The sequence below is a fragment of the Gouania willdenowi genome, chromosome 3 (assembly GCF_900634775.1).
Source record: "Gouania willdenowi chromosome 3, fGouWil2.1, whole genome shotgun sequence".
In the NCBI taxonomy this organism is placed as follows: domain Eukaryota; kingdom Metazoa; phylum Chordata; class Actinopteri; order Blenniiformes; family Gobiesocidae; genus Gouania; species Gouania willdenowi.
The window spans coordinates 3,722,223-3,744,652 of NC_041046.1; the positions used below are offsets into that span (position 1 = coordinate 3,722,223).

At 39.3% G+C, this 22,430-nt stretch overlaps 2 protein-coding genes across 5 annotated transcripts; one reads left to right on the top strand and one right to left on the bottom strand.

Moving 5' to 3' along the window:
• Window positions 1-3,957: 3,957 nt before the first annotated feature.
• LOC114481327 (low choriolytic enzyme-like) lies at window positions 3,958-6,462 on the bottom strand. 4 transcript variants are annotated; one of them, XM_028476069.1, is made up of 10 exons: window positions 6,414-6,462; window positions 6,267-6,348; window positions 5,944-5,953; window positions 5,554-5,601; window positions 5,285-5,440; window positions 4,950-5,070; window positions 4,702-4,880; window positions 4,415-4,496; window positions 4,221-4,345; window positions 3,958-4,075 (listed from the first exon to the last, which is right to left on the bottom strand). In XM_028476069.1, coding segments are annotated over exons 2-10 (795 nt in total). In that variant the 5' UTR covers window positions 6,339-6,348; window positions 6,414-6,462; the 3' UTR covers window positions 3,958-4,073. The 4 variants fall into 4 exon arrangements, with proteins under 4 accessions (XP_028331870.1, XP_028331860.1, XP_028331852.1 ...); XM_028476059.1 differs by having other exon boundaries at window positions 3,958-4,078; XM_028476051.1 differs by lacking the exon at window positions 3,958-4,075 and having other exon boundaries at window positions 4,213-4,345.
• Window positions 6,463-10,987: 4,525 nt separating this feature from the next.
• On the top strand, window positions 10,988-20,727 carry LOC114481320 (high choriolytic enzyme 1-like). The gene is made up of 10 exons (XM_028476039.1): window positions 10,988-11,063; window positions 11,123-11,150; window positions 11,747-11,812; window positions 11,908-12,060; window positions 13,995-14,112; window positions 14,673-14,851; window positions 14,917-14,998; window positions 16,227-16,351; window positions 20,434-20,504; window positions 20,583-20,727. The coding sequence occupies exons 1-9, from the start codon at window positions 11,007-11,009 to the stop codon at window positions 20,490-20,492; spliced, it is 867 nt and encodes a 288-aa protein (XP_028331840.1). The 5' UTR covers window positions 10,988-11,006; the 3' UTR covers window positions 20,493-20,504; window positions 20,583-20,727.
• Window positions 20,728-22,430: the final 1,703 nt, after the last annotated feature.

The window sequence follows — 22,430 nt, forward strand, 5'->3', positions numbered from 1 at the left end:
ATAAAAATTGTTATATTTGAACCTGTATATATTGGTGGGAAGATATTATGTACAAAATGTAATTGGAGTCTAAAGCCACAAAAAAGCACCCCTTTAAAAAGAAAACAGACTAATATTAGACTTCTTTACATGGAGTATAAGTATAAGACAAAAGAACAGTGGAAACATTGGACTGTTTTGAAAGTACCCCAAGTATTTTTTTTTAATGTACATGTGTAAATTGTATGTGACTGTAAATAGTGCATATGTTTCATATAAACGGGTAAATGTGTGAATTGTATATATTGTAATAGTTGTATGGAGTGCACATGTCAATAAAAAAATGAATAAATAAAAAAGCAACAACTGTTCGTCACTGATGTAATTCCAAGGCAGCAGCCCCTCCCCCGCTACTGAGAGACGGCAGCAGTAGAGGACTGTCCTACACTTCCTCATTTAGCAGGCTCTCTCCCCTGTCAGCCTATGGTTAGCGGCTCCACACACACAAGCACACGCACACAAACACGACAAACGGTCATAAGGAAAAAGTTTGAATATATATAATATATATATGGAAGTCTGAATATATATATTTATATCTGTGACGTGCAGTCAGGGTAGGCAAGGTAGGCATTGCCTACCCAAGGGTGAATTGATATTTTGATTATTTGTTTTAATTAATTATGCAACCCCGTGAACTGCCACCTTAACGTGGTGGGGTTGTTTGAGTGCCCGAATGATCCAAGGAGCTATGTTGTCTGGGGCATTATGCCCCTGGTAGGGTCTCCCATGTCAAACAGGTCCTTGGTGACGGGTCAGACTAAGCGCAGTTCAGAAGACCCTTTATGGACAGTATAAAAACCAGGACCGTGATGTCGCCCGGTATGGCACAGCCGGGGCCCCATCCCTGGAGCCAGGCCTGTGGCTGGGGCTCGAATGCGAGCACCTGGTGGTCGGGCCTTTGCCCACAGGGCCCGGCCGGGCCTAGCCCGAAAGTACGACATGGGCCCGCCCTCCTGTGGACCCACCACCCACAGAGGAATCCGTAGGAGTTGGGTGCAGAGAGGACTGGGTGGCGGTCGAGGGGGGTGCCTCGGCGACCCGGTCTGCATCCACAGCTTCTAGCTGTTGGGACATGGAACGTCACCTAGCTGGGGGGGAAGGAGCCTGAGCTTGTGTGGGAGGTTGCGAGGTACCGGCTAGATATAGTCGGGCTCACCTCCACGCACAGACTGGGCTCTGGATCCCAACTCCTGGAGAGAGGCTGGACGCTCCACTTCTTCAGCCGGTCAGACCTGGCAGTCCCAAACGTGTGGTGAGGGTCTGTTGAGAACATCTGGTGGATCCCTCTGTCAGTGGGGTCTTCAACTCCCACCTCCGGATGAGCTTCTCCCAGATCCTGAGGGAGGTGGGAGACATGGAGTCCAAGTGGACCATGTTCTACTCCTCCATTGTTGATGCGGCCGTTCGCAGCTGTGGCCATAAAGTCTCTGGTGCCTGTTGCGGCGGCAATCCCCGAACCCCGTGGTGGCGCCCGGAAGTGTGGGATGCCGTCAAGCTGAAGAAGGAGACCTACTTGGCCTGCCGCTCGCGCGGTCGCAGAGGCAAAAACTCGAGTCTGGGAGGAGTTCGGAGAAACCATGGAGGAGGACTATCGGTCGGCCTCAAAGAGATTCTGGCAAACCATTCAGCGCTTCAGGAGGGGGAAGCAGTGCTTCACCAACACTGCTTACAGTGCAGGGGGGGAGCTGCTGACCTCAACTGGGGATGTTGTCGGGCGGCGGATGGAGTACTTTGAGGGTCTCCTCAATCCCACTGCCACGTTTTCTGATGAGGAAGCAGAGGCTGGGGACTCAAAGCCGGACTCGGGCTGAAGTCACCGAGGTGGTTGGAACCTCCTCGGGGGCAGGGCTCCGGGGGTTGATGAGATTCGTCCTGAGTACCTTAAGTCTCTGGATGATGTAGGACTGTCTTGGTTGACACGTCTCTGCAACATCGCGTGGGAGTTGGGGACAGTGCCTCTGGATTGACAGACCGGGGTGGTGGTCCCTTTCTTTAAGAAGGGGGATCAGAGGGTGTGCTCCAACTACAGAGGGATCACACTCCTCAGCCTCCCCGGCAAGGTCTACCCCAGGATGCTGGAGAGGAGGATCCAGCCGATAGTCGAACCTCGGATTCAGGAGGAACAATGCACTTTCCGTCCCGGTCGCGGCACACTGGACCAGCTCTATACCCTTCATCGGGTGCTCGGAACGTGAGATTGATAGACAGATTGGTGCGGCGTCAGCAGTGATGCGGTCACTGTATCGGACTGTTGTGGTGAAGAGGGAGCTGAGTCGGGGGGCAAAGCTCTGAATTTACCGATCGATTTACATTCCTACCCTCACCTGTGGTCATGAGATTTGGGTAATGACCGAAAGAACAAGATCGCGGATACAGGCGGCCGAAATGAGTTTCCTTCGCAGGGTGGCTGGGCGCACCCTTCGAGATAGGGTGAGAAGCTTAGTCATTCGGGAGGAGCTCGGAGTAGAGTCGCTGCTCCTTCACGTCGAAAGGAGCCAGCTGAGGTGGCTAGGGCATCTGTTTCGGATGCCTCCTGGTCGCCTCCCTCGGAAGGTGTTTCAGGCATGTCCTATTGGGAAGAGGCCTCGTGGAAGGCCCAGGACACGCTGGAGGGACTATGTCTCTGAGCTGGCCTGGTGTCGCCTCGGGGTTCCCCTCAGAACAGCTGGAGGAGGTGTGAGTGTCTGGGCATCTCTGCTGAGACTACTGCCTACGCGACCCGGCCCCGGATAAAAGCGGAAGAAAATGGATGGATGAATGGATGTTTTAATTACAATATATTTATAAATGATTTATTTTTCAATTTCCGCCCCTAACCCAAATCGCTAAACATTGCTATTTCCTAACCGGAGGAGCCAGGAGGAGGCCACACCCCTTCTCAAAAGCACATTGCTGCTCTGCCTCTGTTTCCATAGCGTGTTTTTACGTGTTTGTTCATGCACAGTTCCCCAAGCCGAAAACCATTTACATCCAAAGGCAGCTCTCTACGCTGCCTTATGACGTAACAGTGCTATGCTAAATGCTATATGTAAGTTCACAGTGCATTAGTGAATTGATATCACGTGACCGCTGCTGCTACGTTCTCTAGCTAGTGGGCGGGATAACACTACAGTGTGGATGACAGAGCTGGAGACGAAAAAGAAACTTTTTTTTGAGGAAAAACAACATCTTTTAAAAGATGGAGACCAACACCTGAGCTACCAGACCTTCAGCAAAGATAAGGTCAGAACATTGTTGGTACTTTCTACAGTGAATGGAACAAAAGGAAGGATTGACTTTGTGGATGCTCCTCACTGAGGATGTTCTGAGTTGTTGTTGTTGTCATTTTCTCCATGTTTCTGTGTTTCCAACACAAACAACAGATGTGCTGTCGTGTCATGAGATATATCTTGTTGGGAGAGTATGGAGGCTATATTAAATAATTGTTCATGTTTCTTTAATGGCGTTTATGATGTTGATTTTGTTAGATGATAAATACTTGTTAATGTGGATCTTGTTGGGTTTTTTCTTTCTTATTATGAATTTTATAACTTTGTTGTAAATTGTGCTATACAAATAAAGTTGAATTTAATTGAATTAACAATTGCCAACAGAAACATATGAAATTGATGGTCTCGATTTTGGACGCCCTGCCTACCCAACCCTAGTAGTCATGGTACGTCACTGATATAGAGGTAGAAGTAGAAAAAAAAATCTTAAACCATTAAATTAGGAAAAGTCATGAAATATGAAGCAAAAAAAGTCAATTATTACTTTTTCAATGATAAACACTGAATGGGGTCAAATTGACCCCAAAGATAATAGGAGGTTTATGTGACAGTGACCTATCTAAAGACCCTGGCTGGAATATTTACAGACTCATCTCCAATACTCAGTTTGAAACCATGGAAAGAGTTTTAATGAGGAGAAAATCACTGCGTTTAAAATTTTTGTTTTTATTTGAAAGAGAAGCAAAATAATTCTCCTCGGAGGATGGAGGTCCAACGCTGAACTGGTTCAAGTTGGATCTTTAATCTCCACTAACGCTGGGTTCCTTCTGGAAGAAGAAGAAGAAGAAGAAGAAGAAGAAGAAGAAGAAGAAGAAGAAGAAGAAGAAGAAGAAGAAGAAGAAGAAGGATGGATCAGAGTGTGTGTGTGCATGTGTTTGAGTGTGCGTATGCTGGGTTACTTCTACTCACAGCACTTGTAGAGCGTGTTGAGCCTGGCGATGTCGGTACGGCTCATTTCCTTAGCGTTGCCAAAGGAGACGTTTGGGTTGGGGATGGGAAGCATAGTGGGCTGGTTGTTCTTAGAGAAGGCGTACCTGGAACACAACGTTTGAGTAGGTGAACTTACGCACACACACACACACACACACACTGGCTGTTCTTACTTGTGATACTGCATGACAGAGTTGTAATCGTAGGACGTTCCCTGGTTCAGAGTAGCGATCTTCCTGAAGTTGTGCTCCATTCCTATAAAACACAGAAAAACAACATTCATGTTATAATTTGTCATGTTTTGGAGATTCTGGAGGTTGTGGAGAGATTGTTGTGGTGTAGAGTGCCAGGTCCGACCAGACAAACGTTAACAAATAAAGATTTTGACCTTCTCAGACTGATCTCAGCTGGCTAACGGACCTGATTCAGTGTCTGTCCCACACTGAGAGGATTAACTCACCTGACTGAACGTTCTGCAGCAGGACTCGGATGTGATTGTCTCTGTCATTGCGAGTCTGCTCGTGGTTGAATCCCAGAGCGTGGAGCAGCTCATGCTGGACCGTGCCGTGGTAAAGACATCCTTGGCGAGCCAGAGAGACCACCTGCTTCCCACCACGACGACCGACGTAGGACCAGCAGCTGCAGGAAGGAGCGGGAAAATGTCAGAGTTCTGAAGCGGAACACGAGCTGAGGAGTGATCTGACTCACCCGCTCTGGGACTCGATGCTCAGCCAGTCGCGGTCACTGCTTCTGCTGGGCCTGAAGCGGATGCAGGAGAAGGAGGAGAAGGATTCCAGTCCACGGGTGATGATGGACTTCTCTCTGGAGGCTGTTGGAATGACAAACATTTACCCTTTGAGCAGCAAAAACATACTTTATATTTAACCTTTTGTTCTCCAACTGATCAAAACAATCAACTATTGGACTATTTAGAACCTGGATGCAAAGCAAGGCACATTTATTTTTACAGCACAAGGCAATTCAATGTGCTTTACATGATTAAAAACACAACAGAAAACATTGCTGCTCGCTCTGATACTCACAGAAGTGGTTGTTGATGTAATAAGGGATGTAAACCTTCCCATCAGTGTACTTTCCCCACGTGCAGCCACGGCTGGTGCAGGGGTCGGCGTTCCTCTCGGACTCGCTGTCGATGGCGATGTCTCCTTCGATCAGGATGGGCTCATCGGCAGAACGCACTGGAACAGGCCAGCAATCAGTGATCAATGATCAGTGATCAGCAATCAATAGTTAGACACAAGGTTCAATGTGTGGAAATGTGTGAACGCTTCAGTGTGTATTCAGGACTCACCCAGGTTACTGTTGGCCCTCTCCAGAAGTTCAGAGACGGAAAGTTCCTCTGTTCAGAGAGAACAACACACGTCACTACACACTACACACTATACACTACACACTACACACTATACACTATACACTACACACTACACACTATACACTATACACTACACACTATACACTATACACTATACACTACACACTATACACTATACACTATACACTACACACTACACACTATACACTATACACTACACACTATACACTATACACTACACACTATACACTATACACTATACACTATACACTACACACTATACACTACACTACACTATACACTACACACTACACACTATACACTACACACTAACTAACTAACAGATAGAATCAGTGAAGGTTTACATACCTGTCTGTTCCTTCAGCACCAGACACAGACACAGACACAGACACAGACACAGACACAGACACAGACACAGACACAGACACAGACACAGTACGTTAGTTTCAGGGCTAACACACGTACATGAAAGATAGAAAAATATGTTCTAAATGACTCTCAAAACATATGAAAGAAACACACAAAAAACAACCAAATAAAGGATAGAAAAAAATGAAATAAACAAAATGACTCTAGAAACACAGATCACACATATCAGAAACATAGAAGCTGACTGATCCAGGTAAAGCTCATGTGTGAGGGCAGATAGTTCTAGTAGCAGCACACCTCACCTCACTGTGGGCCCAGCTGCAGGCAGCCAGCAGCAGCACAGCCACAGCTGAGAAGGTCAACATACGAGTCATCTCTGTAGATCTGTAGGACCAGGACAGGAACCATCAGAGACACGGTGTGGAGATATTAACGTTAGAGGAACTCACCTGTTGGATCCTGTTGGACGGTGAAGCTCAGGATGGATTCCAGGACTTTTATACGCTCAGCTTTATCTGCAGCTCCATATATGGACTATCAGTGAAGATAAGAAGCACAGAATCAGCTAAAGTGTGGTGTGTTCCAGAGCAGGTGAGAACGGGTCAGCTGTGCAGAGCAAACATTACAGGTGGACTTTCTACAAGAACATCTGAAGCTGGGATGGAAACTTTATCTAAAAATATCAGATTGGACTGAAAACGTGTTTGTCTGTAACTTTCCCACAGTAGAAACATGTTGATTATTAGTTACTTAAAAGATGAAATCTCAATAAAACAAAGGAGGTGGAGTCGAGAAAACCATTTCAGCAATAGTCAATTATGTATTGGTTACTTTAAAACAGGGCTTCTCAACCTCAGGGTCAGGACCCCATTTAGGGTCATGAGACACTGGGAGGGGTTTCCAGATGACTTCAAAAAACAATTTGAGCCAATTTTTGTTTAATTTTACCATTTTTCTACAACTCCACCAAACTCACCATATTTTAACCCATTTTCATCACTTTTTCTTGTCATATTTTTGCTCCTTTTAATGTATTTTTGCTAAATTACTCCCATTTCTGACACTTTTCTGCACATTTTTAAACACACTTATAAACCATTTTTACCACTTTTACACCTAATGTCACATATGTTGACCATTATTGTCACTTTTAACCTCTTTCATGATTATTTTTTAGCAATTTAACCACATTCACCATTTGTCATGTCCATTATTTTCCAGTTTAAACTAATTGTTCTTAGAATGACACGTTGAACCTTTTTTTTTTGTTTTTTATCATTTTTTCTCTTTGTTTTTGCCAGAATAATTTACTTTGAACCACTTTCTGTGATTCTGAGGAAGAAAATTTGACCTAAATGAAATTTCATCAACAGTTTTCTATGAGTTCTTTCTGTATTTTTAAAAACATATTAGTCAAAATACAGATTCATATTTTTTTCTTTAAATGTTCAAGATTATTTTAACTAATATAGTTTATTTAATCTACTCTGATTCACATGATTTTGAACCGCTTTTATCCTTACACCCCTACTTCTCGTTGTGTTGCTGTATTAGTATTACCTAAATAATCTAGACATTAGATGGTTGAACAGAACAGAACTTGCAATCCTTTGGTTCCTGTTACAGCTGCTGTTTTGTAAGACGTTGTGCAAAAACGGACCCACAGCAGCTGATGTTCATTCACCCTAAAAAGAGACGTGCAGTGAGAAGTAAGTGAGTTCAAGTTTATCTGCTGTTTCTTAACGTGTTGAAATCATCTGGATCATAACAGTGTGTGGAGAACCCACTGTTCTAAAATAGGGGTACGCAAACCCCTAGGGGTACGCGATGGCACTACAGGTACTTTAGAGAGAAGGTGGGAATTGAACAAAGTGTCGGTTCCACCCCAGGTGTGAGATGACCAGAAATGATACAAACTATAGAAATAAATCTATCCAGGAGACACTAAATCAATGTTTTTCAACCTTGGGGTCAGGACCCCATGTGGGGTCACCCGAAGTTTCTGAAAAATGAAAATAGATTTTTGAATATTTTACATTATTATTCCATCCATCCTTTTCAGACCGCCTTGTTGCTTTTTTTTCTACGGTCTGCTGGTGCCTATCTCCAGCTCTCACTGGGCGTTAGGCGGGGGTACACCCTGGACAGAGAGCCAGTCCATCACAGGGCAACACACAAACAACCACTCACATTCACATTCACTGCTGTGGACGATGTAGAGACTCCAATCACCCCAAAAGTCATGTTTTTTGGATTGTAGGAGGAGTTTACCTCGTACTGAGATTGATTAACTAAACAAAAATAAACAAAACTGAAGTTTTTGTTGCAAAAGTTTATTTTCTGTTAGTGGACATGTGCATAAATGCTCATAATCGATCTCAGTACGAGGTAAACTCAGACCGTGACACCAGAGTACCTGAAAAAAACCCCACACAGCACGAGAAGAACATGTAAAGTCTACACAGAAAGAAACACAGAATGAAAACACTTCAACAACTGCATTTCTACAATTTCACCTTGTAAAACATAAATTTACTTAAAATTCAAAAAAAAAAAAAAAAAAAACCCTCAAAAATGATTAAAAGCTAATTCTAGAAACAAATATCTTTGGGGTCACCAGAAGTTCTTGATATCAAAATGGGGTCATGTTCAAAAAAGGTTGTGAACCACTGCATTAAATACTGTAAATAAGATTATTTAAAACGTGTGTTGTCACTCATTCGTTCATCATTATGATCTATAGATGTTTTTAAATAGTTTTAAAAGCTAAATGTTGCAGTCAGACAAAGGATTCAGAAATAAGGGAAAAGTGGGACTAGAACCATAAAAGTTGTTCTAAAATAATAATGAGAGTATTAAAATAAACCTGCTGTGTGTCAGACTGTCTTCACTTACTGTAACTTTAGCCACAACTTCAGGAAGTGATTTAAACACAAAGTCAGTGTCTCAACATCCTGTGAGTTCACACGAGTGGAGCAAACATGTGGTTGTGTGATGAACAAACGCTCCGTGAGGCTGGACTAACCTGTCATTTCACACTTCATTTTGTCTTCTTTTTTTAATAATATGTAAAGCTTTTTATTTATAAGAAAAGTGATGTAAATAAACTAAACCTAAACATATTATAGAGTAACCTGGGCCTCGTGTGTCAGCTCTAGTTTATATTGATCACAATGTAAATAGTCTAAGTTTATTACTTTAAGATTTTATATCAATTCTTCTTCTTCTTCAACTCAATCCTTAATTCTCACACTTCTCATGGCAGTTTATAAAACTCAATGATTGGTTTCCAGTAAAGATCACAATAGATGTTATTATTAGACTATAGCTATTATTCCAGTAACTTATTGCAGTGGTTCTCAACCTTGGGGTCGTGAGACACTGGGAGGGGTCTACAGATGCCTTTAAAAAAGCTAAGAATACTTTATTTTTAACAATTTGAGTCAATGTTTTTGCTTATTTTTACCATTTTTCTGCAACTCCACAAAACTCACCATATTCTAACCTATTTTCATCACTTTTTCTTGCCATATTTTTGCTAAATTTTTCCCATTTCTGACACTTCTACATCACATTTTAATGTATTTTGTGTGCAGTTTACATGTTCAGCTCTTATAAACCCTTTCTACCACTTTTACACCTAATGTCACACATGTTGAATGATGTCACTTTTAACCTCTTTTCACCATTTTTCATGATTTTTTTTTTTTTTACCACTTTTTCTGTCTGTTTTTATCCACTATAATTTATAACTTTTAACCAATTTCTGTGGTTTTTAAAATCCCATTTCACCTCCTTTTCCACCATTTTTATTCACTTTGAACCATTTTATTAGTGATTAAAACCAGGATTTCCATCTTTAAGATCATAGAACAATAGACCATCATTTTACTGACTTTATGGATGGACCCTTTATTCCCCTTATAGATGGAGCTCTGAAATAACCTTTTTAATGTGCTATGATAACTGAGCTGATATGAACATTTAGTATTTGCTTCAATATGAATGTAATACATCTTCTATAAGTGCTCAGTGGATATAAAATATGTTTGCTTTGGTTTAGTCTTTGAATATATATGTATATATATATATATATAAACCCACATACTGTATAGTTTAGATCTGAATATTAATAACTTGTGAGGATGAAGCCAGGCTCAGTTGATGCATTTTCTTTTTTTTATTGCAGAGCAACTTTTATCACAGCCAAAAAAATGTGTTTGTTTGATCAAAGGGTCACATGATCAACATTCATGTCAGCATTAGAATAATAAGTGATCTGAGCATTAATATATATCATTTTGTGTGTTTTTCTCTTATTCTGTGTATGTTTTTTGTTGTCTTGCTCGTTGTGAGGCATTTTGTACATTTCTGTAGTCATTTTGTGTATTTATTTCTGTAAAATACATGTTTTTTTGGAGTCATATTATATATTTTTAGAGTATTTTCTATGTATTTCTGTTGTCGTTTTGCTTGTTTGTTAGTACTGTGGGTTTGCAGAGTCATTTTTTATGTTTTCCTTGTCTTTTTGTTTACTTTTGATGTCATTTTCATTTTTATATATTTTCTGAGTCATTTTGTGTATTGCTGTTGTTGTTTTGTTCATTTTGCAGTATTTCCTGTGTTTTTCTCTTGTATTTTACTGTATTTTGTAATTCTTTGTATTTTGTTTTATTGCTTTGATGTGTGGACCATCATGACATAGATCATGATGTAAAGACAAAAATCAGTCAAATATCATCTACATTTATGATCCTTTGTGTCTTTAACATCAAAGCAAACCTCACACAGATAAAACAACATGTGATGTCTGTGGCAATGCTCGTCTCCCATTGGACGGAGCGCTAACTGCTGAAACCACAGTCCTTTGAGGTAATAACGGTCACTTTTGTTAGAAATCTTTTGAGTGCATGAAACCATAATAAGGGGGCGGGGGCGGGTCCCCCCCCCCCCACACACACACACACTCTCCTCTTCTATATAAAGCTTTGACAAAAGGAGTTAGTTTTAGGATTTTTACTGATGTTCTCCAACATTCAGTCATGATCCTCCAAACCGCTGTGTTCACTCTGCTCGTCTGCTCTGCTCTCACCTCACAGGTAAACAAATCAATAAATTATATCATTTTCTACTGACTGATCGATCGCTTTGATTTCAGGACACTGATGGCAACGATGAAAGCTCTGGTGAGTCCGTCTGTCTGTCGGGGTGGGGGTCAATTACATTCTCCAATTACAATTACGTCTTCAATGATCCATGTTCAATTACAACTCAATTATGATTACGCTGACAGACATTTTTTTAAATAAATTAAATTAAAGTCACAATTATTATTTTCCCCCTCAAAATTAATTACAATTATGTTCTAAACTACTATAGTTCAATTACAATTAATCACAATTTATTGATGTGGGCTTCAGTATAGCCATAGATTTAGATTTATTTTATTGTTTTTTTAAATGTTAAAATGATCCCTATAGAAGTGACAGGTAGTGGGAAAAGTTGATATATAACATTAACATTAATAATTATTAGTATAAAACATAGAACTCTAACATGGTTCACCAGGTTTGTGTTTAATTACATTGTAATTGGCAGTTTTTATAAAATTTCCATGACAATTACAGTGACAAAGTCAATTATCTGAACTCAATTACAATTCAATTATGATTACAACAATAACAGAATTTTTCACTTACAATTAGCATTATAATGACATCATAATTGTAATTCTATGTGATTATAACTATGATGGACCTTCACCCTGTTGTCCGTCTCACAGGAAACAACATTGAGGACGATGAGTTCACTGTCTCATCACTGCTGGAAAAAGCAAATGCTAATCTTGGTACGTTTCTAATGTTTTTATTTATATATTTAGTTATTTTTGTAGCTGCTGTTTGCTGCTAATAGGAAATGTGAAAGTGTGATTCTGTTCCTCAGGAAAGAATGCTGGTGACCCGTTGGTGATGTTTGGAGACATAGCCGTCCCCACGGGGCTGCAGAACGCTGACCCCTGCACCAGTCGTGGTTGCCTTTGGCCAAAGTCCAGTGATGGCAACGTTTACGTTCCCTTTCAGATCTCCAACCAGTACTGTGAGTCTGCTTTAACCCTACAACTGTTTAGTCCTGTGTACCCCCAAATACATTGTTCTCTTAGGAGTTTTTATTATTTATCTTCTGCAACTCCTTTGTCGTGGAACTCCTCCTACTTTATTAATGCAGCACTAATGACACGTATGTCATCTCATAGACAATGTCAAGGATGTGAAGTTTTTGGACCCAAAATATCAAGGTCTCTACCAATATTTATCGTACAAGTTCAATGCCTACATTTCTAAAAAGCTCATCTCAGGTGGAGTATTTTATTTTGTTGGGCCAAAGCTGTACGACCTACCAGTAAAAAGATCAGTAGGGGTCAAAGTTCATGACATCAGAAAAAATAAAAATAAAAACTTGGCCACAAATTGAGACAGTGCTCAGACTGGTACCATTGAACAACATTTCCTTTCAATGGGTGACCTTGACCTTTGCTCAAGGTCACATTTAAAGTCAAGGTCAGTCATCTGTTTTTAATTAGTACAAAGAACAAACTTGTCAACAAATTCAGATGCAGGTTATTTTTGCCAGATTTTTCAATTTTCAATTGACAAATGCATATTTGCCTTGTGAATACACGTCGAGCCTAGTTTCATATGCGTTTTCATTTGTGGAACAAAACTCTCCTAAAACCTTATAACTGTGTCTCCAACATTGGTTCCCTGAGGCTTAATCTACTAATTTAAAACAATAAATGTAATTTAAAGTGGATTTTTTTTAAATACCATGCAACTTTCATCAATCAATCACATTTTATTTAGAGCACTTTTCATATATACAATATAATTCAAAGTGTTTTATATGATTACTTCATTAGTAAGTCAATAGCTGATTATTGTCTCCAGAGGTGAGATAGAATAAAATAATCCTGTTTAAAAAAATTACAAGAAAATATAGTATTTTATTAAGAAATAGTTTGTGGTGAATATAGCCGAAAAAAGAACTAGGAATATTTCCTGATTATTTTTAAATTCATTGTTAAATCTTTCCGAGTACCCCCTGCAATGTGTTCCTGTACCCCTGTTTGGGAACCATTAGCCGAGGCCATTATAGCTAAAATTAAACCATCTCTATCGCCGGGTAATTTTTACTAGATATAATATACACAATAAAACTAGAATGAAAATATTGCAATACATGACAAACTAGAGTTGTGTTCTTTTATTTCCAGCTATGCCATGTTAAACAAAATGAACATAAAATCTACCATGGGTGGATTTTAAAAATATAAACCAAAATTACTGGAAAAATTAGGAATGTTAAATTACAAACAAAAAATTATTTGAAAAAAAAAAGAAACTGTAAACTTGGTGTTTGGTCCTTCCATGTATAGGTCATTTAAGGCTTACCTGGTGAACACCTTTGTCCTAATATTCCCTCCTATCTCCTTTCCTATCCACTTTTCCTTAACCCCGGAAGTGTTTAAGTGGCGCCCATGATGAGGAGCGTTCCAATTCTATTTGAGCTAAGGAAAGGAGGCCCAATGCTTCCTTTATAACCTCCTTTAGCCTAGGAAACACTGATACATCCTTTACCAAAAGAGACCACATAATGATTACCCACAATTCATTGTAGCAGCAACATTTAAAGGAACCAGCTCATCAGAGTGTTCATGGATACTCACCATGACATAAATGGAAATCGCCTGAACGTGTCTGTAAGAGAACGCGTGCTTTGGAGTAGGAGAACATCCACACCTTCTAAACATCAGAGAAGATGCTGAAGCTACTCCAGAACCCAAAACACAACAAAATAATGTTATATTTAATAATGCTCAGGTGAAAATCACCCACACATAGCGTTCTAGGGTTAAATGATGGTGTTAGCATTAGCATATTAGCCATTCTGTACTCTTAAAACAAACAAGACACTGATTGTTTTAATCACATATTTGTAAAGAGTGTGAACACGTGTTGTTGTTGTTGTTAAAGCTCAAAGAGAGAGAGACACTATCGTTAGAAGTCTACGTTCATTCTCACAATCAACCTGCATCCGCTTCACCCCACGCACACGACAGAGAGACTTTGTGAACATCCGCTCCCTGGGAGGGTAAGACACACACACACACACGCACGCACACACACACACACACACACACACACACACACACACACACACACACACACACACACACACACACACACACACACACACACACACACACACACAAATTCAAATAAAGCCTTGACAATGGGTGGGGCTACTGGAGCAGTTAAGACACTCCCACTCTATACTATAAAATCTTCAATGAACAATCTATGCTATGCTAACTAGCTACTCATTACTCAACATACCTCTATATTCAATATTGTCACCACAGGTTATAAAAGGGGCGGGGCTAACAATGCTTGTTTGTGTTGCATGATGGTCCAAAAACATCACATGACCTTGTTCTCGGCCAATCGCAAAATTCAACTGTAATATCATGGTTTAACCCATAGATGGCAGTCACTGACGTTATACAACTAAATAAGACTAATTCAAATGATTTGACTAAATGTTTGAGGACCAGGTTTTTAAGTTTAGTTTCTCTTTAAGTACAATAACATTTATTCCATAACTCTATATCTCTGGTGATACTTTAGTTGCTGTGCATCTCCGTCCCTCAGGTGTTTCTCCTTCGTGGGTCGTCGTGGAGGGGGTCAGACGGTGTCTCTCCAGCGTAGAGGTTGTGTTTTTAACTCAGTGATCCAACACGAGATGCTCCACGCTCTGGGTTTTAACCACGAACAGACGCGCTCCGACAGAGACCAGCACGTTCGCATCCTGCTGCAGAACGTCATCAGAGGTCAGTAACACGTCCACCATTGTGACACATGTTCCAGATGTTTCTCTAACAGTCGTTCTCTGCAGGTCAGGAACACAACTTTGATCGGATCGCCACCAACAACCTGGGAACGCCCTACGACTACAACTCTGTCATGCACTATAGCAGGTTAGCTATCAGCGTTCTGTTCCTCAGATTAGAGAAAATAGCCTTGACTACTTCCTGATTTGCTTTAAATTCATGGCACGGGGGCCAAATCAGGCCCCTAAAAGGATCCCATGTGGCCTGCAGGAAAAAGTAAAACATGAATGACTGTAAATATTACCAACCTGTAAATACACTAATTCAATAAAACAACAATATTTGCAGGACTTGTATTTTCTTGTAATGAAACCGCAGGATTACAGTTATGACTGACGTTCATTGAGTATTAACCATCAGGGGCCAAAACTAAATAATCTTGGGATAAGAACTTGGCTTAGGATGGATTCACAGCTCCTCTAATTGTATTAGACACATTCAATTTAATGTTTAGCTCCGCCTACATTAGTAGGTTCTATCCCAATGTTAGCTCTGCATGTTTAGAGGTACGTTCACACGGACAGATCCTAGTGTTTAAAACACTCTAGGATCTGTTTGGTCTGATTGTCCTCCTCCTTTGATCTGATAGTCCTCCTCCTTTGGTCTGATTGTCCTCCTTCTTTGATCTGATAGTCCTCCTTCTTTGATCTGATAGTCCTCCTCCTTTGATCTGATAGTCCTCCTCCTTTGATGTGAACTTTGTGTGCTCTACGTCATCTCTGATACTTCCTGTGTTTGATCTGCTCTGAGATCTTTTGTGTTCACAGTGAACCTAATCACTCTAGACTTTAATTGGAAATGTTCTGAGACCGACAGAAACAATTACTCTAGAATCCGTTGGTGTGAAGCACATTTAGAAAACAACTAGGTCCGGCAACTCTGGAACAAATGTTCTGGAATTGTGAATCATTTAAAAGTTACTGGTCAAATATTTTTTAATTATGTTCTCACGTCTGAAGTAAAATAATTCCACCTTCTCCATCTTTGGGATTCTTCTCCTTCAGATCACTGTTTCTAAAGTACAAAGGAAAGCACTTGCTTTAACAACCTTAATAACAGGAGAACCGTTCTTCTGCAGTGGAAATCAGACAAACTTCCATCGGATAAAGAAAATGCAAAACAAATGATCACAATATCAAGGATTTTTGAAGAGAATCTCCTGTTGCTTGGATATTCTTGGTTTCTTACTAACGTTACATTTAAATTATGTGGAAAAGCAAACTAGGGACAAAAAAGTTTAAATTGATCCATATTTGACCTGTGATCTAATGTGTTGTTAATCCAGATTAAGCTATCTCACGTGTTCTCTCTACAGATTTGCATTCTCCAGAAATGGACAACCAACAATCGTTCCTATTCCCGATCCTAACGTGTCCATCGGCCGAGCCAATCAGATGAGCGCAAACGACATCCTCCGTGTCAACCGCCTTTACCGCTGCAGTACGTATATTTTATTACTACAGTACTTAGGTTTTAATACTCTAGTACGTATGTTTTATTATTACAGTATGTTTTATTACTCTAGTACGTATGTTTTATTACTCTAATATGTATGATTTATTACTACAGTACGTATGTTTGATGTAGATGTTTGATGAAGACCATTACAATAGTCCAGTCTGCTGGAGATAAAAGCATGGACCAGTTTCTCCTGATCTTTCTGAGTCATTAAACCTTTCACTCTGGAGATGTTCTTTAGGTGGTAGAAGATGTTTTTGTGATAGATTTGATCTGGTGCTGAATGTAAGATCTGAGTCTTTATCTTTTAAAGATCCAGACTTTTCCTTGTTACCAAAAACAATCACCTCCATCTTGTCATGGTTTAGTTGAAGGAAGTTTTCACTCATCCATCAGTTTACTTTTTCTAAACAGTCACACAACACCTCAATGGGACCATAGTCATCTGGGTTCAGTGATAGATATAGTTGTGTGTCATCTGCGTAGCTCTGATAATCAACCTTACAGTTGTGTAAAATGTGTCCTAAAGGAAGCATATAAAGGCTAAACAGAAGAGGTCCAAGAACAGATCCCTGAGGAACCCCACAGGACATTGGTAATCTGTCAGATTCAAAGTTTACAATGTTTACAAAATAACTTTGATCCTCCAAGTAGAACTTAAACCATTACTTTAACATTTAGTCCAACCCATGTTTACAATCTGTGCAACAAAATTGTGATCTACAGCCGGGGTCACCAACCTTTTTGAAACCAAGAGCTACTTCTTGGGTACTGATTAATGCGAAGGGCTACCAGTTTGATACACACTTAAATAAATAAAGCGGGGGGGGGGGGGGGGGGGTAGTTTGCTTTTTAAAGAGAAAATGAAATAATTCAATTTCACAGTGTTCTTTTATTTGAAAAACACATATAAAGTAAAGAACAAATTCCACAGTACCCGTGCAAATGGTAAATGGTGGTAGTAGTAGAATAAATCAAATAAATAACATAAAATTAAACAAAAAAGGCATACATTGCATAAATGATCCATCAATCTATGCAATGTATGCTTGAAATAAAAATAATCAACAAAAGGAAAATTAAACATAGCCTATACAACAACGGCTATAACCATAACAGAAACACTTCCCTACACATGGTTGGATTTGATTTTCTCCAGATTTCCTCACTGACATTGTCCGGGCGGACCATCCTTCACTGAGCGTCGTTTCCGGCCGGACAATAATAACGATTACACCTCTTCTTATGCAGTGTAATCGTTATTATTATTACAACAATATTATTATTACAATAATATAATTACACCACATAAGAAGAGGATGAAGAGTCTTCTTCCTCTTCTTATGCGGTGTAATCGTTATTATTGTCCGGCTGGAAACGACGCTCAGTGAAGGATGGTCCGCCCGGACAATGTCGGGCAGAAATCAGGAGAAAATCGGGAGAATGGTGGCCCCGGGAGATTTTCGGGAGGTACACTGAAATTCGGGAGTTTCCCGGGAAAATTGGGAGGGTTGGCAAGTATGTATTAAACACAAAAAACACTTTACATTTTAAGTGTTTATATATATATGTATTGTCATTTCTAAGTTACATGTAAGTGTGATTTAAACAAGAATAGCTAAATAAATAAATCTATATATATAAAAGCTCACTGGTAAGTGCTGCTATTTGAGCTATTTTTAGAACAGGCCAGCGGGCGACTCATCTGGTCCTTACGGGCGACTTGGTGCCCGCGGGCACCGCGTTGGTGACCCCTGATCTACAGTGTCAAATGCAGACTTAGATCCAATAGAATGAGAACAGATACTTTTCCTGAATCAGTGTTCAACCTTATGTCATTGATCACTTTGATCAGATCAGTTTCTGTGCTGTGATGAGAACCAAAACCTGACTGAAATTTATCAAATATTTTGTTGAATGTTAAGAATTGACTCAGTTGTTTGAAGACCACCTTCTCAATGATCTTGGCCATGAATGGAAGGTTCTGATTGGTCTATAGTTAGCCAGTATAGAGACATCCAGTGGTCTCTTTTTAACAGAGGTTTAACAGCAGCTACTTTCAGGGATTTTGGTACGGTGCCTGATTGGAATGATCAGTTAATTATCTGATACTAATCAGTGATAAATGACTTTACAACAGTTTTAAAGAAGTTTGAGGGTTTTGTGTCAAGGCAACACGTTGATGGATTCAGCTGCTGAACAGTTTCCTCTATTGTTTTTGGGTTCACTGTAATAAACTCTAACATTGTAGTTGACTCCTCCCTCAGTGGTTGAAGCTGTTTAAGCTTTTTGTTATTTTGCTGGTTTGTTCTGATGTTTGACCTTATTGATTGTATTTTTACATTGAAATATGAAGCAAATTCATTGCATTATCCAGTTGACAGTAATTCAGGGGCTATCTGATCTGGGGGGGTTGTGAGCTTTTCGATTACAGAAAACAACGTGCGAGAGTTGTTGACATTTTTGGCAATAATTTCAGAAAAGTATTGCTGCCTTGCTTTGAACAAGCCATCATTGAATTTTCACAGACTTATTTTGTATAGTTCTCGATGAATTTGGAGTTTTGTTGATCTCCATTTACGCTCAGCTCTTCTACAGTCAGATTTCAAATTCTGCATTATCTCAGTCCTCCTCCAAGGTGTTTTCTGTGTGTTTGGTTTTCTCTTAGTTTTGATTGGAGCCACCACATCTATGACATCACAGACTTTTGTATTAAACTCATCCAAAAGATCATCAACTGTCTCACCACTCAATGTTGGTGTCATTGCTATGGCTTCCATAAACTGTGCACTTGTGTTGTCATTTATGTACCTTTTCTTTAAACACACATAACTAGGGGGAACAGATGTTACAGTCTCTAGGTCAATAAAGACACAGAAATGATCAGATAGAGCTAAGTCTCTTACATCAACAGCAGAGATATCAACACCTTTAGAGATAATCAGATCCAAAGTGTGACCTTGAGTGTGTGTCGGACCAGTCACATGTTGTGTAAGACCAAAAGTATCCATTAAAACATACAGTTCTTTGGCAGTATTGTCCATGTTATTGTTTACATGAATATTTATTACTCTAATACGTATGTTTTACTACTATAGTACGTATGTTTTATTACTCTAATACGTATGTTTTATTACTACAGTATGTGTTTTATTACTCTAATATGTATGTTTTATTACTATAGTACGTATGTTTTATTACTCTAATACGTAGGTTTTATTACTACAGTATGTAGGTTTTATCACAAAAAAGACAGAAAAAACATGAATCAATGTGTAAATTAATTCTATTGTAGATATCTCAGTCCCATTAAATACACAAATTAAATTTTACAATATTTTCCAGCTTTCACAGTTTTCCCATGCGTACATCACGTTAGTTTTAAAAGCTAAATTATTGAAAGAACTCAACAATATTTCCAAAATTCTTCAATTTTGCTCAAATTATTCCACAAAATTTCCACAAATTAAATTAAAAAAATCACAAAATCAAGTAAATTTAGCTGAAGCACCTGCAGAAACAGATATGTCACGTATTGCTCTGATTTTACAGACTTATCATTAAAGGTGGAGGTGCAAAGTCGGGCAGGTTTCTTGTTTTCCCGCTTGAGATCAAACTGGTCCGTATTTGGCCCCTGAACTAAAATGAGTTGAACACGCCTGGTCTAAGGATTAAAGGACATTAATCAGCAGTAGCTCAGTCTGTAGAGACATGGGTTGGAAACCGGAGGGTGGCCGGTTCAAGTCCCAATGCGGACCAAAATACAGAAGTTGTTCTGGTAGCTGGAGAGGTGCCAGGGCACTTCTCGAGCACTGTCGAGGTACCCTTGAGCAAGGCACCAAACCCCAACACTGCTCTGGTGCACTCCCCACTCTGACATCTCTCCATTGATGCATGTTCACACAGGTCCTGTTTGTGCATGTGTGTGTTTCGGGCCTGTGTGTGTGAGAAGCATGTCCCTAAAAATAACATCATTTCCCTTCAGGGATTAATAAAGTAATTAAAATTAATTAAAGTTTCTATGAAAAGTTTTTTAAAAACATCATTTTCTAATCTCATTACAGATTCCACCATGTCCACCCCTGGACTGAAGTCTGAAGTGAAACTAAACAACTTCTTCTAGATGTTCCTTCAGGTACATTTAATGATGGAAAATCTAAGACGAGTAAAGTTCAGTGTTTAATTAATTAACTCCTTTTTTTCTTTCCTAAAGAAATGCAAAAGTGAATAAAAACGACGACGCTTATCGTGAACAATCAGCAGCTTCTGAATGTTTCCTGCTCCAGCTTTGACCCAACGATGATTACGTTCTAATGCTTTAACTTCGTTAATGACAAATAAAGCTGTTGGCATCTGAATAATCGACTCATTTTATTACACGTTCTAGAAGTGATTAAATGAAACAAATAAAAGCCAAAGTAAAGGTTTTCCCACAGTAGATTTTTTAAAATCAGGACGTGTTGTTCTAATTATCAACTCTTAGACTCAGAAATGGAAAAAATAAGACTGCAGATAACAATCAATAGTGTATCACATCCAATAAAGATAAAATGACTGAATATGAGAGATAATATCTCTGGACAAAGCAAAGTAAATGCACAAAATGAATAGATACACTAAACAAAACAAAAAAATGCACAAAAGGAGAGTGAAACTATAGAAATATACTGCAAAACATATAAACTGGCAACAAATTTACACAAATATAACAGAAAAATCTACAGAATGACAAGAACATACAGAAAAATGATTTCTAATAAACACAAAAATCGAGAAAAATATACAGAATGACAACAAAAAACATTGTTCCCTTTATTAATGCACTGATTCACCATCATTTCAAAGGCAGAATCCAAACACATTTTTGTGTTATTACTGATCGTGATCGGCCATAATACTCTAAACAATAAACTACATAATTATTCTAATTGTAACAATAGATTAAAGACTAATTTACATCATATTATTAATAGCACTCAGTCAGGCTTCATAAATCATAAACCACTTTATTTATATAGTACATTTAAACAACAAAACATTTCCAAAGTGCTGCACATAAAGAGTAGATGATTCAGCATATAATAATATTCATTATGCAACGGTCGGGGCGAGGCAACTTTAGGCAATTCTGAGCATTATTTCAGGCTTGAACTCACAATTTCTGCCACATGGACCACCCTCTATGTCAGGGGTTCTCAACCTTTTCAGCCAAAATAAAGGTCCCAGAGAGTGGGGACCCTCCAAAGTAAAGGTCCCAGAGAGCGGGGACCCTCCAAAATAAAGGTTCCAGAGAGAGGGGACCCTCCAAAATAAAGGTCCCAGAGAGCGGGGACCCTCCAAAATAAAGGTCCCAGAGAGCGGGGACCCTCCAAAATAAAGGTCCCAGAGAGCGGGGACCCCCACTGTAGCTGAAGGTGGTTGAACACAGAGATGAACATTGAAGAACAGTCATGTGGAGACAGGACCATCTATAAGGGGGAATAAAGGGGAGAGATTTTTGGGGTCCATCCATAAAGTCAGTAAAATGATGGTCCATTGTTCTATGAATCTGTGATAACCACATTTATTTATTCATCTGAATAATATCCACTGTTATCCAGGAACGTTTATTATTATTATTATAGTCATCTTAAAGATGGAAATCATGGTTTTAATCACTAATAAAATTGTTCAAAGTGACCAAAAATGGTGGAAAAGGAGGTGAAATGGGATTTTTTTTAAAAAGTTGCAAATTGTGGCTTTATTTCAACCCTGGGAGGGGGTCACCAGATGCCTTAAGAATATTTATAAAACAATGTTTTTTCTGCAACTCCACCAAACTCACCATATTTTAACCTACAGTATTTTCATCACTTTTTCTTGCCATATTTTTCCTCCTTTTAATGTATTTTTGCTACATTTCTCCCATTTCTGACACTTCTACATCACATTTTAATGACTTTTCTACACATTTTTTTCCCACTTTCCAAACACTTTTACACCTAGTGTCACATATATTGACCCATTATTGTCACTTTTAACCTATTTTCACCATATTTCAGGATTATTTTTTGGCAATTTA